The following is a 14,732-nucleotide window of genomic DNA, read 5'->3' as shown; positions in this document are numbered from 1 at the left end:
TGACGGTCTGAACAGAAGATGCAAAAGTGGCATCGCGTCTTCACTTTATAGAGGAGCGTTTTCAGGAGGGAATCTGTGTGCCTACAGTGACGCAAAAGTGTGTGGAATTCGATTGCCAGGCGGCTAGTTGGTGACTCTAGGTGGTGATGTATGTGACGTAAACGCGTACGCGACGTGAACAGATCTGACCAAAGTTTTGCGTCTTGGGCAGTGTAGACGGAAAGGCTACGGCGGGGTGTATTTAACTTTTCCACTCTGGAGGGTGTTTTCAGATTTTTGCATTTTTAAGACACAAAAAAGGGCATCTAAACAAAAGGCACTTCTGATCAAATATTTTGTCGTTTTTACCCGCAAGCATTCTTGTGTAAACAGGCCCTAAGAGGTCTGTTTTCTTATAGGTTTTCAAAGCTTTTAATAATTCTAGTGGAAAAATCTGCAAATTTCAGACACTTAAACTTCCTTATTTAGGCCTATTGTAGGTATTTAACAATTTCAAAAGCCCAAGTGGGTAGCATTGTCGCATCATAATGGGAATGTCTGAGATTTGATTCCTGGATTGTGTGGAGATTATGTGTATAGAAAGTGAAAGGGGTTTGATGGTTCCATCCAAGAAACTTTCCTTCATTTCGAAAGTTAGTACAAAGAATTATTTTAAGGTCACAAAACATTTATTTGCGAAAAAACCTGCTGAAGTATACGCCTGACAAGTATACGCCTAGGTACTCTGTGTTCAGGAAGAAAATAGGAAAAAAAATATATGTTCCAAATCTGAAAAAGGACCAAAGCTAAAGTGCACTGTCCACTGCTCCTGACAGGTAGTCCAGCAGTGATGAAAGATGGGTCAAATGTAGGGGACATATTTCCCTGTGAAGATATACAGATATACCCAAATGATGAACGAGCTAATATATGAAGAACCCACCTTAAAGCACTCTTCAGCACAAGTCAGTTATTGCGTTTAGTCAAGGAGCAATTGGCCAATCAAAATTTCATGGGTTATAATAATGTCCCTGTGCATAGCTATTCCAGTAATGTTCAGTACCACTAACCCACAAGCTTCAATAAAACAGTACTTTAATATTAAAAGGCCATATTACATAAAATTGATTGCTGTGAGCTTTAAGCCATGTTATAGTGTTGTTACATTATCAAAAAAAAAATACCCAAAGTTGTGTTTGAGTAATCCTGGTTTGTTAGTCTGTCTACATTTTCAAAGTTCAAAATGCTTTGTTCCACCTTGTGATGTCATGTAGTGGTAGTTTTCAAGTTAACAGCTGCCTCTGACCTTTAGTTCAGTAGGGGTGTGCAAAAATATCGAAATATCGTATAGTTTAATGTGATGATACAGTATCGATATCGTGGGCTGCTGTATCAATATATCACCAAGTGTCTTTTTTGGTATATTTTACTGAATTATTTTGTTACAGCGCTACAGTTTTGTTGCTTGTTTAGAGGAAGGAAACTCGTTTATGTGACACATTTGATATTTTCACTGTTTTGATGATTAAAATGTTTGCGTTTCATATGAACTTTGCACAAGAAGTGGTTTAACAAAGACTTTTAGTATCACAGCCATGATTTTGCCTTTATTTTTTATTGAACCATATTGAATCGATTTGAAATATATCGTATCAAATTGAAATCGCACTGTATCAAGATATGTATAAAATCGTATCTTGGCCTATGTATCAAGGTATGTATTGTAACAACAACTTCTTAATGATACCCAGAGTTCAGTAGAGATTGCAATTTCCAGGGCTGAAATTATCCAAATGATTCTAGTGAAGGTGTATGAAGTTTAAAAACACAGTGGAGCACTTCTTGTACTACTGCATGACATCACAAGGTGGTACAAAGTGTTTTCTGTCTGAGAGAAGAACATGGCTTATTTATGCAACTGATAATGTATCAATTCAAAGTTATTTCACTTTTAATTCCTGAACTGTTCACAGAGATCTAACCCCATACATCACGTCCTGATTCGGTCTTGGTGTGGTCTCGTTTTGGGTTCGCTCGAAAGTTCTTCCCCAAACCAACAAACAGAATTAATGTGGGTACAAGAAAAGCCGAGGAGTTCAGAACTTAGCAAGAGCGCCTTGTTGGTAATTAATCCAGGGCTATTCTCTGATAAATGGGCCCCGCTTTGGCCTTAGTCTTTCTCTATACATTATCCGCTACAGTTATGCTTTGACAGGATAAACACGGGAGCGAGTAAGGCCAGTCTGTCACACGCATTTATCTGCACTTAGATCAAAATAACTGGAAATTGCACGGCATACAGCTGATGGGTCTGTGCTGAACTCTGCTCCGCTAATAATCTTTGGGTTTGTAGTAGTGTTTACTCAGTATAGTAGTGGTGGCGGAGTGGCTTTAGAGTTAGTGATGTGGGACATGAAACCAAAACTATTCATGATTTTTTTTTACTACATATATTTTTTTAATAACATTTTTAATATATATATACTTTATCCATGCATTTTTATTTTTTTTTTTTTTTAATCAGTTCAAACTAGGGTGGACTGAATCAGATTTTATCCTCTCTCTGCCAAGGGAAGTCATCACAGCAGAGGAGCTTCAGAGCATTTTTCGGGATACCGATACTGATATCAATACTTTAAATTTACATACCCTAAGTACACTTTTTAAATTAACCGATACCAGTTTAGAGACAGAAAATGGAGCTTAAAATTATCACTTATTACACCAGAGATCCAATTGTGTTACATAACTGTTATTTATCCTTCAAATCACTACTGAACAGCTTTGTATGAGTAACAGTTCAAACATTATTGAGATACCAAAATCAGGCTGTAAAAAAAATTTTATTACATCCCAGATATTGGCTTAAATGATCATGAAACAGATACCAGATTCAGCCAATTTTCATTTAATTTTCATACAAAAGCCATATCAATATTGGATCAATAATGCAATACTTGCCCTTGTATTACTGGATATAGAATCAAAGCAAAAATGGTAAAGACCATCACTACCGTATTTTTCAGACTACAAGGCGCACCGGATTATAAGGCGCACTGAGAAAAACAAACGGACGACACTTGAGAGTGATCCATTGGCAGATCGTGACGTACCTCGCCCGGTGTTGCCTCCCTGTCTTGGTGAATGTGTGTTATGAAAGTGAATGTGGGTTGATAATTTAAGTTTTTTTTTTTCCTACGAGGAGGACTCAAATATACATTGAGTAATAATGTGTTTAACACAGCTTGGCACAGAAACAAAACTTAAAACCACATGCCTAATTTGCATAAACTATAAGCTCTGGAAAAACAAAAACAAAAAAAAAACAGCTGCGATGCGATCAGCTTCTGTTAGACTAAAGGACATGACTCAGTGGAAGTGGATTAAGCACAACCAGAATGAATACATAAGGTGCACTTTGAGAAAATGAAAGGATTTTGAGTGCGCCTTATAGTCTGAAAAATACGGTAATTATCACCTCATAGGAAAAAAATCCTGATTCAATTCCTGAATTGTGTGAGATCTGTCTGTGTAAAATTTGCATATTCTCTCTGTGTCTGGGTGGGCTACTTTCAAGTGTAGTTTACCACTTCAAAGTAAACCTGTCTTCAAACTAGACACTCGTCAAGATCTGTCCCTGATAAATATTCCCCGTCAAACTGAGACCAAAGAAACAGGTCGATATATTTCACCTCACTTTACCTTGCAGCCAGTACACAAAAACATGTACAGAACATGTTGCGAGAATCTCAATAAATCATGAGTAAGTTTTGTGTAAAATAACATTCCATCACTATCAATCAGCACAGAGTAAGCTTTCTGGAACACTCCCAAATTATTCATGAGTACAGCTGGTGGCAGTAGAGAACACACCCACACAGGTAAAACACTGCTTCAATTAAAACAAAGAAAAAAGAAATTTGGATGAAAAAAAATCGAGTTCAGGGCAGGCACAGACAAGGCGTTGCTAGCAGCATCATAAATATCAAAACAGCTCTATCTCATCTCTTATATTCGGTAATAAAGTGAAACGCCAATCAAACTTTAGATGCTTCGCAGATTTTAATGCAAAGACAAGCCAGAGCAGAGCTGGAAATTCCATGATTTGAATAGTATGACTTTCTTCACACTTGGGCGCATTAGGGATTCTGGTTTGGCCTAGTTTGTGCGTACGGGGAAGGAGCTGCGACACGGCAACAACAGAATGGAAATGGGTGTGTTGTGTACGTACTGTGTGTGGGTGATGATTTCAGCTAATGCAAATGGAGCTAAATGAAAAATGGCAAAGTGGGAAGTGAAATGATCCGTGGAGTTTAATAGATTTGCCTGGGAAACGGCCCGGTCCTGCAGCAGCACAAGAGGAAGTTGGAGAAAGTTTTAATAGTATCTCTAAAAAATATATATAGGCAGATTTTTTTTATATATATAATGCATTTGTTTAATGTATTTGTGCTTTTTATGTTTATAGACAAGCAGGCAATGTCATTAGGGCACAAGATTTAATAAGAATGCATTTTATTAAGGTCTTTTTTTGCACGTAAAACATAAACAGATATTATTGCCGTACTGTTGAACACATTTTATTTCTATATTTAGTATGTTTAAAATTTCTACTCAAAAGGAGAATTATCTGTTTCAATGTATGTTTTATATATCATTTATTTACTAGTGTTTTAAAGGTGCACAAGGTAAAACCTCATGCCTCCACTCAATTTAATTTCTCTCCAGCGACTAGGTCAGGAATCGGAATAAACTACAAGGTTTGCAAGAACCCCAGGAGTTGTAGACCGTGAATGGGTCAATCAGCGAAGAGCCGTGAAGCCATGACGACAAACACAAGCACCTGTCTGGGTCCCTTTTGTGGTACAGCACAACAGTAAACAAAGCACACAACACATTCTGTGTTGGCAACGATTCCTGAGATCGAGGATTTAAAGCCAGAACAAAGAGAATGTTTAGTGAATTTTATCAAGGGGAAAGACGTTATTGCCCTTCTTCCTACGGGAAGTCGAATACAGGTGAGTCCAAATCAAATCTCGAGTCACTGACCCATAAGTCCAAGTCAAGCCCAAGTCGTCTGCTTTGAGCTTCAAGTCATTTCAAGTCTTTAAACCAAAGTACCAAACATAGCTTAGATTTTTGTAATTTATATGAATTTTAAACTAAATTGTACTTTTAAAAATCATAGTATATTTATATATGAGTATTTATAGACTATATAAGAGTTGTACAAATGTCAAGTTTTCCTTTTTAAATCTCTGGAGTCTGATTCGACTCCACGTCACAACTTGCAAGTCCCCACCTCTGGATTTGGCGCATTATATATGTCACGACCAAATAGCAGCAACTGGTTAAATTAAAAAAGTACCCGCCTACCGTCGAGTGAATGAATCGTAATGCTGTGAGTTCAGACGGTTTCCACAAAGTGAAACCTGCTGATGAATCAGGCTAATGCAACATGCCTGGAACATTCTAGAGCATGGCATTAAACTAATCTCTAATGCATGTATTTAATTACAGGTGTTTTTATTACTTGAAAATACACCCAGTTATTGGTTTGTTCTTCCACAGATCTGACCTGTAACTCGAACTTGTGGCATCATCTACTCATCACGATGGAGATAAGTTTCATGCCATACTGTGGGATATTCCAGTCAAAGCAATAACATCTGTATGGAAAGCAGAAGAGTTACGTGGTGTACCTTTAAAACACAACAACAACATCCGTCCTGTATCCTGACAGGTTGGTGGTACTGGGTTACATTAGAAGAGAAGTACATGGAAGTACTCTCCAGGCCTGTCCTCCTGTTGCCCCACACACACTCCTCCACTGACCTACACTCTAATTGAATTTATGTCTGTTTTCTGTCTTGGCTGTGACAATGATGGGAAAAAATATTCGCCTTTTCCATCTCATAACCTAAAATCCACCACAGCAGTAGCAGCAGCAGTGGCCAGTGTAATGCTTACTGTCACGACCGCTGACGGCTCATTTACTGGGGCCACGGGGTGATCGGGTGCTGGCTTCCTTTTGGGTGCTGGGTGGGGCTCGGACATGTTTATTTTAAGGTGCGCGTCAGGCCTACAGCAGCTACCGAGCGAGGAGGTGTGGTGCGCCTCGGGGAGTCACGAGCAAAGCCAGGCTTGTATCTGAAGCGGCTGTAAACAGGGCTAGAAGTCGGGATGTGTCTGTAGAAGATTTGACCTTATTTTACATGCACTGTATATCTGTGTGACAACAAATGATATGGGGTAAAGGGTGAAGCAAAGAATGATGGGAAAATAAATGCAATAAAGCCCAAGGGGTGATATCATGAACTGTGAGAACTTGAAGATGCACTAAGTAACTTTTTAGTCATCTGCTTGTTCCACAGTATGACATTAAACAGCTCTACTTCATATTTATTCAATTATAGGTGGTTTTATAGCTCAAAAATACTTAGGCATTCTGACTGTGAGCAGGGTCGCCTCTCCACAGATCTGACCTGTAATTTGGTCTGGTTTGGGCTCCATGAAGATAGAAAGGTTTAATGTCATACTGTGAAACATTTCATACAAAGCAATAACATCTCAATGGGGAAAAGTATTTGACGGACCCGACACCAAAAAAGTTCCACAATGCAGCTTATGCAAAATGCTAAATAAAAATAAAAATGCTTAATTTGTATTTTAGGTCACATTGTATTAAAAATGAATAAATTATTAGAATTTCATGGATGTCAGTTACCATATTTTTGGATTATAAGGTGCAAGATCAATAATGTTGAATTTCCTCATCCAGTTTTATACATAAGGTGCACGGGATTATAAGGCGCATTAAGCAAAACAACAGACGACACTTGAGACTGATCCCTTAGGCCAGGCATCCACGATCCACTGGCAGATAAGCTTGTTTGTTTTTTTATTCCCTGCATGGAGGACTCAAATATACATTGAGTAATAATGTGTTTATTGCAGCTTTGAGCACATTTGTTTACGTTTTACAGAAACAAAACTAAAAACCACATGGCTCATTTGCATAAACTATGAGCGCTGAAAAAATACAGCTTGCTCCTGTTGTGCTGATGCGGTCAGCTTCTGTCGGACTAATGGACACGATTCATTTACTCCGTGAGGCTCCTGACTATAGTAGCCGTAATGCTCCGACAAGTTCATCAAGTGGTGCAGCTTCGTAAAGTCTTCCAAAGTCTTACTAACACATTTTGACAGACTTTTGAGTGCCGTGGACCACATAAAATTGGTTTGAGGTCAGTAAGCACAACCAGAATTAATACATAAAGCTTAGGTGCAATGTCTATTTTTGAGAAGATTAAAGGATTTTAAGTGCACCTTATAGTCCAAAAAATACAGTAATATGAAAACTACGCAGTGTCATTGTGTATTTATTCCTATAACTGGCAAATTTTGGTTTGTTTGAAAATAAATACAAAAAATTAAAAGATTTGTCAAGATTTCCAAAACCACATCCCTTGGTTCTTATCTATGAGGTTTCAGAATGACGAAAAATTACAATTGCTAACTAATTAACAATTTCAAACAAAGTAGCGTATCTTTTGACTGGGAAAAGTGAAATGTGTGGACAGGGACTTACTGGTGCAGGCCACGGAGGGCGGGTCGGACAGCGCGCGGTAGTATCCATCCTCACAGTCACACCTCCAGGAGCCCTCGCGGTCGTTGAAACTGTGGGCGGGGCATCTGGAGCACTGCAGGTCTTGGGACGAAGACTTGTAGAATCCACGTCCGCACGCTGCACAGAAGAAAGATGCAGAGGTCAAAATATATACTTTATCTCCATAGAAGTCACGATTTTACTGAGTTGTGTTTATGTTTGCACTTTAACAATGTGGCTTGATGGCACGGTGGTTCTCAATCTTGCCCCACAGCAGTAAGATCCCAAGTTTGATACTTCAGCTGGGCTTAATTTGGGGTTTGCATGTTCTCCTCACACTTTTTTAGACTATATAATGCAGAGGCCAAGTCAAAGTTGAGTCTCAAGTCAGTGGCCCATAAGTCCAAGTCAAGTCCAAGTCGTCTGCTTTGAGCTTCAAGTCATTTCAAGTCTTTAAACCAAAGTACTAAATATAGCTTAGATTTTGGCAATTTATATGAATTTTGAGATAAATTGTACTTTAAAAAATCGTAGTATATTTATATTTGAGTATTTATAGGATATGTAAGAGTTGTAGAAATTAATTGAGTTTTTTTTTTTCCTTTTTCTTTTCTTGACAAGATCTTAGTGTGAATTATTATGGTCAAAATAGAAAGAATTCAGATTCTTCTCAAGTCTTCTCAAGTCACAGGCCTCAAGTCCGAGTCAAGTCCCAAGTCACTGACCTTCAAGTCCAAGTCGAGTCCCAAGTCTTAGTCCATTTTTATCAAGTCAAGTCTAAAGTCCTAAAAATAGTGACTGAAGTCTGATTCAAGTCCAAGTCATGATTTCCAAGTCGAACCTCTGATATAATGTAATTTTTTAAACAAAAGGTAAAATTAGTTACTTTCTTTCTTCTTTTTTTTTTTTTTATTTTTTTTTTTGGACCCTATCCGTGAGTGCAGGAGCTGGGTTGCTTTACTGGCAATTAGAAATGGGTCAAATGCAGAGTGCACTCATTTCATTTTCTACAATGAAGCAGCACCTAAACAAGAGTTTCTAACAACTTCCGAGCCAGAGGTAGAGATTGTTATTTTGCACTTCGCCCTTTCCCCTTCACGCGCACGAAAATAAACCCCCAAAAAATACAAGCAATCCCACTTTAATCTAACCTGTGCTCCCAGTAAGCAGAATGCAATTTCGCTGACCAACTCCTTCTCCTTTAGCCTCTAGCATTCATCATAGAAATTCAATGCACCCCGCTAAACCAAGTCACCCTTACCAAACCGAAGTCACAAAACAGAAAAATTGAGAAGGAACTGCAGTTATTTTTATATATTTTTTCGAAATTTCCTCAAACTACCTTCTTTTTCCGATATCCTTTGTATTGTTTATTTGGTTCAGCACCCGATCGGCAGCCCGCAGTGAATCACCCTGGGCACTGTGCAAACGGGACCTCTCGCTCCGCACCTGGTTTCCCATCATGCACAGGGCAAGACTCAACAAACTCTCATCTGTGAAGCCACCGCAGAGCCTTCCAACAAAATGAACCACCCAGGGCCCTAGCAACAGGTCCCAACCGCACGGAAAACAACGGATTTTGTAATTTAAGTAAAAGTACAGACACTGGAGCAAAAGAAATACAAGTAAAAGTACAAGTGTTGTGCTGAATTTTCTCTACTTGTTTTTGTTTTTTGAACTATATTTTTGAAACCCCCCACTTTTTCAGCAGGTTTAAAATGCTAAAAGTATTTGTACTTTTCAGTCCTGTTCAAAAATGTAGTGGAGTAGAAAGTAAAAGTACCGACTCGAAATGTATTTAAAGCTGCATTGTGTTATTTTTCTGGTGGAGAATCTGTTGAAATCTTTTCTTCATGGAGATGTTATTGCTTTGTCTGGAATGTTAAACCTTTCTATCCTCATGGAAACCAAACCAGACCAAGTTACAGATCAGATCTGTGAAGAGGCGACCCCGCTCACAGTCAGAATGTCTAAAATTCTAGGTATTTTTGAGCTATAAAACCACCTGTAATGTAACAATGTAAGGTTGAGCTGTTTAATGTTATAAAATTACACAACACACCTTCAAATAAAGTACAGAGACCTAAAGTTTATACTTAAGTACACTGCTATACTACTTTTACTTTGCTCCATTCCACCACTGGCTCAGACTATACACAGATAAGCGCACACGTATCTCAAATCGACTATCTGTGATCTGCAGCTAAACAAAGAGGTCCCAGTATTTAATCAAAAAGGACTTATCTCCTCTTCCTGTGTGGCGGAGAATGTGACAAAAAGTAGTCCCAAGAGTAGAAGTTTAAAGAGCTATAGTAAAAACGCGTGTTCCTTAGATTCAAGCCGACTAATCCGTAATGACAGGGTTGTGTGTGCGGACCAAAACTAAGCCGGTGCAAAGCTGCAATCTAGGGAGCCATTTTTGATAACAATCTGAGAGAAGTGTCAAATTGTTCTCAAATACATATTTCATGAGACATAGGAGGGGATGGGGAAATTGGCAGTAGGAATATATACGTAGGTTCTGTCAGACAATAGGTGGAGATATGTTTTGGGTTCCTGGCAAAAAGTGGGAAATATGTCAAACTGGATTGTACTTTGTAAGAAAATTTTAAGTAAGAATATGTGTAAAAAGTTTTCATTTTCAGGTACTGTTTATAAGCAATGAGAAAAAATGGATTGGGATGTTGATACGATATTAAAACTTCAAACTTTATTTCGATACTAAGGAATAGACTCGATACTCAATGATAATAAAACACTTTATTTAGACAATAGAATGTTGAATGGTCCATGGGTGTGTACTAGTCTGTGTGGTCTTGTTCTAATACAGCTCAAGGTCTTACTAAGGCTACGTTTTATGATGACAGTCTGAACAGAAGACACAAAAGTGGCGTTGCGTCTTCACTTTGTATTTCGCGTTTAGACGAGCGTTTTCGGGAGGGAATCTACGAGCATACGGTGACTCAAAAATGTTGTATGTGACGTAAACGTGTACGTGACGTTTGCAGATCTGAACAGAGTTTTGCATCTTGGGCAGTGTAGATGGAAACGCTATGGCGGAGCATATTCAACATTTCCATCCTGGGGTTTTTAAGCCCCAAAAACCTGGTCACCACCTAAAAGAAAGGCACTTCTAATATAAAAAAAAAAAAAAAATTCAGCAATTCATTCAGCAAATGTCTATTTCTGTTCTGTGAATGTGACTTTGTTTAGTATCGACCCCTGCTCAAATCTAGTTTTGATATTCTTAGTATTTTTAGTACCTACTGATATCAGATTTTTTTATACTTTTGACATTCTTATCTGTTTCGTCTAATCAAATCAGACAAAAACACAAAATAACTTTCACTCCAAAATTCAAATGTATACATTTCTAATTAGATTCTCCCATTTATGTATCACACGCAAACACACACAGCCCAGTTTTATTCATTAGACTATCTCCTTTATTCTCTGTACACAACTCAAGGTAAAGTCATTTCATTTTGATTAGCCGAGATGTATTGACAAAATTCCAAATATTGCACTTCATATATTTGATGTCTCCTGTGTGTGTATATAAAATGTAGAAGGAAAAGAAGAAAACACTCAATCAGATGGTGTGTCCAAACTTTTGACTGCTAGTGTAGTAAACAATCGTATTTAAAAACTGTTAAGCTGTTAAATTGACGTTTTGAACTGTTTCTATATATGTCAAAATCCCAGTTAACTACAACAATCCCGCCCAGAGTTACGTGTTAATTTAATCTCCACACATGCCTTTTCCATCTGGAGGACTCCCAGTATTACTAAGAGGTGTGGGCTTCCCCTGTTTTTGCCACTTCAAAGCTCTGCCATGTTCCATTCATCACACAGCGGACGGGGACTCCAGCTACCAGCACCATTTTTCAAAAAGGAAAGGATTTTTATCACCGCACACTGCAGTTTTGACTTTTTCCAGATGGTCACTGAACACAGCGCAGAGCAGCCGGCCACTGGACATGCCGGCGTTATCCTGTCTCCTGAACCTACGCATGTATACACAGAAAAGGCTACTGCTGATAACGTTAGTCAAACTATGGTATCTCAAAGCTGGGACCCTCCCCGCCGTCCTGGTCAGTATGGAAGATTGTGTGACCCTGTTTAAACTGGGCTCGCTCCATGTCTGGTTTCACATTCTGATAAGCATGTTTATATAGGGGAGTGGGGGGATTATGTGTAGGCTACTTTATCTCTTGTCACTTACACACAAACGCAAACAAAGTGATCCTTACTACCAAACATGTAGACCGCTGCATCTGAATACTTCCTTAAAGGTGCATTTAATGTGATGATACAGTATTGATTTCATGGGCTGCTGTATCGATATATCATATGTTTTTGTATATTTTATTAAATTATTTTATTACAGAGCTACAGTTTTGTTGCTTGTTTGGAGGAAGGAAAATCGTTTATGCAACACATTGGACATTTTAACTGTTTTGATGATTAAAATGGGCGTGTTTCATATGAACTTTGCACAAGAAGTGGTTTAACAAAGACTTTTCGTGTCACAACCTGATTTAACCATTAGTTGTTTACCGAACAGTTTCGAATTGTTTTGAAATACATCATATCGAATCAAAAGTGCACTGTATCGAGCTATGTATCGTATCGTAGCCTATGTATCGAGGTATGTATCGCATCGGCAACTTCTTAATACCCAACCCTAGTAACTTTTTTTTTTTTTCCAACATTATTTATTCAACATTTTTAACTTTACTTTACTTTGACACCCAGAGTGCATTATATTGGATCATAGTATTACAAGTATTACAGTATTATCTGAATGTCAACAACCCTCCTACTCACTCATAATAAAAATAAGTAGCAGTAGCAGTAGCAGAAGCAGTAGTAGTAGTAATAGTAGTATTGTTATACATTTAAAATTATGGTTATTGAATAGGGTGTAACGATATCCAAATCTTTCGGTACGATATTATCACGATATGCATCTCACGGTACAATATTTATTGCGATATTTTGAGGCTAATATAACTGTAGATAGGAAACTTTTTTACTTTTAAAATACCTTGACAAAATTTTGGTGTGAATTATTACTGTCATAATCCCAAGAATTCAAGTAAAAAACATATCTCTTCATGTTGTCTGCACTGAAATGCATCATGGGATATGTAGTTTCCAATGTTTATAAGCTGTTGCTACTATAAAACAATGCATTTAAGTAAAGAACCTTGTAATTCGATATATTGTGAGACTTTTGACGATACAATATCACGATATTTAGGTTATTGTGACATCCCTATGATTGAATAATTGTGTAATTTTTCTGGTGGAGGGTCCATCAAATGCTTTTCTCCATGGAGATGTTATTGCTTTGACATGGAATTTTCATGGAGACAAAACAAGACCAAGTTACACGTCAGATCTGTGGAGAGGCAACCCTGCTCACAGATCTGTTTTTCTAACTACTTTTGAGCTATAAAACCACCTGTAATTGAATAAATGTGAGGTGGAGCTGTTGAATGTCATACTGTGGAACATTCCAGGCAGAGCAGTGGTATAAATATAGAAACAAGCAGGTGACGGACCCCCAACAAAAAAGTGACACAGTGCAGCTTTATGACAAAGTGATTTTTGACATTGAATAATAGTACTTTCTTTTATATTGCCATCTGAGTAATCCCTCAGTTGTCCAGCAAGTTTCCATAATGGTCCATGGGCGTATATCTTCCTTCCACATGCATTGTTTTTATATCCATAGGTTTTAACACACTTTGTTTCCTCAGACACTCCTCCACGTATCCACAACGTCCACAGTCCAGAGAGCGTGTGGTCATTGCTGTGTCCAAAATAGTAGTGGACACTCAAGAGGAAGTCAGGTCAAATATTCATTCATTATTCATCTAGATTAGTTTAAGGTTAAAATAACTTTGTATGATATTGAAGTATTATTGTATCAAAGTGTTGGATTAAAAAGATATCTCAACTTCCCATAACAGCCAACCGACCAAGTTTGTTTGCTTACATTCAGCCAGTGACACTTCAGGCTACTCCTACACACCGACTGTTGTTTTCATTGCACATTTCAAAGTTATTCATTTCTCCAAAGTTACAAAACAGAAAAAAATTAAAAACCTTACCATTTTTTCTACCAGGTAAATATTTCTCTATTTGCTGAATACATTTAAGATTGCTTCTTAAAGGTCTTATATTTCGCAAACTTGACTTCTGTGAGCTTTTGGTCGTGTTATGTTTTTTTACCTCCTTAAAAACATAACTGGGGTTGTGTTTGGTTTCATTCGCACATGTTTGAGCAAGCCTTTATTATTAGTTTGCTACTTTTAACTTTATTGTTTAGTACAGATTGGCAATTCCGGATCTGAAATCATCCAAAATATTACTCTAGTGAAGGTGTATGGAGTTTAAAAAGATAGTGGAGCACTTCCTGTATTACCGCATGACATCACAAGGTGGAACAGAGTGTTTTCTGTTTGAGAAAAGAGCCTAAATATTGAGACTTTGTGTGTTAAATTTGTCTGAATGAAACAAAACACAACTCCAGGTATGTTTTTGATGAGGAAACAACATTATTAGCCTGATTCTTTGTGGAAACCGTCTGACCTCGCAGCATTAGGATTCGTTTGCTCGACGGTAGGCAGGTACTTTTTTTATTTAACCAGTCGTTACTGTTTAGTAGTGACGTATGTAATGGGCCAAATCCCATAGGAAGAAGGGCAATCATGTCGTTCCCCTTGATAAAATTCACGAAACATTTTCTTTGTTCCGGCTTTAAAACTTCGATCTCGGAAATCATTCCCAACACAGAATGTATGTCTTTGTCTACATCCATCTCGACCGCTTTGTTTACTGTTGTGCTGTACCACAAAAGGGACCCAGACAGGCGACTGAGTTTGACGTCATGGCTTTGCAGCTCTTCGCTGATTGGCCAGTGCACAGTCTACAGCTTCCAGGGATCTTGCAAACCGTCTAGCATATTCCGATAGTCGCTGGAGAGAAATGAAATTGAGTGGAGGCACTAGATGGCACCAGACTGGCTACAACTTTATAACACAGATCAGAAAATAGCATAGTAGGGGTCCTTTAACTACAAAATCATCACAAAAAGACCAGAAGAGAAACCCAAAATGCACTATCAACCAAC

At 38.0% G+C, this 14,732-nt stretch overlaps 1 protein-coding gene across 3 annotated transcripts in view; it reads right to left on the bottom strand.

Moving 5' to 3' along the window:
- The window catches only part of epha7 (eph receptor A7), a 182,483-nt gene that overhangs the window by 126,148 nt on the left and 41,603 nt on the right, over positions 1-14,732 (bottom strand). For all 3 annotated transcript variants that reach the window (XM_020939270.2, XM_055149206.1, XM_055149207.1), the window contains one exon: positions 7,571-7,726. In XM_020939270.2, coding sequence (XP_020794929.2) covers positions 7,571-7,726 — 156 coding nt within the window. The remainder of the gene's footprint in view (positions 1-7,570; positions 7,727-14,732) is intronic.

This window comes from Boleophthalmus pectinirostris, unplaced genomic scaffold, assembly GCF_026225935.1.
Source record: "Boleophthalmus pectinirostris isolate CB_2022bp ecotype Guang Dong unplaced genomic scaffold, ASM2622593v1 HiC_scaffold_13, whole genome shotgun sequence".
NCBI classification, from domain to species: Eukaryota; Metazoa; Chordata; class Actinopteri; order Gobiiformes; family Gobiidae; genus Boleophthalmus; species Boleophthalmus pectinirostris.
The sequence above is the reverse complement of the archived record's forward strand: the minus strand, read 5'-3'. Positions and strand labels throughout refer to the sequence as shown.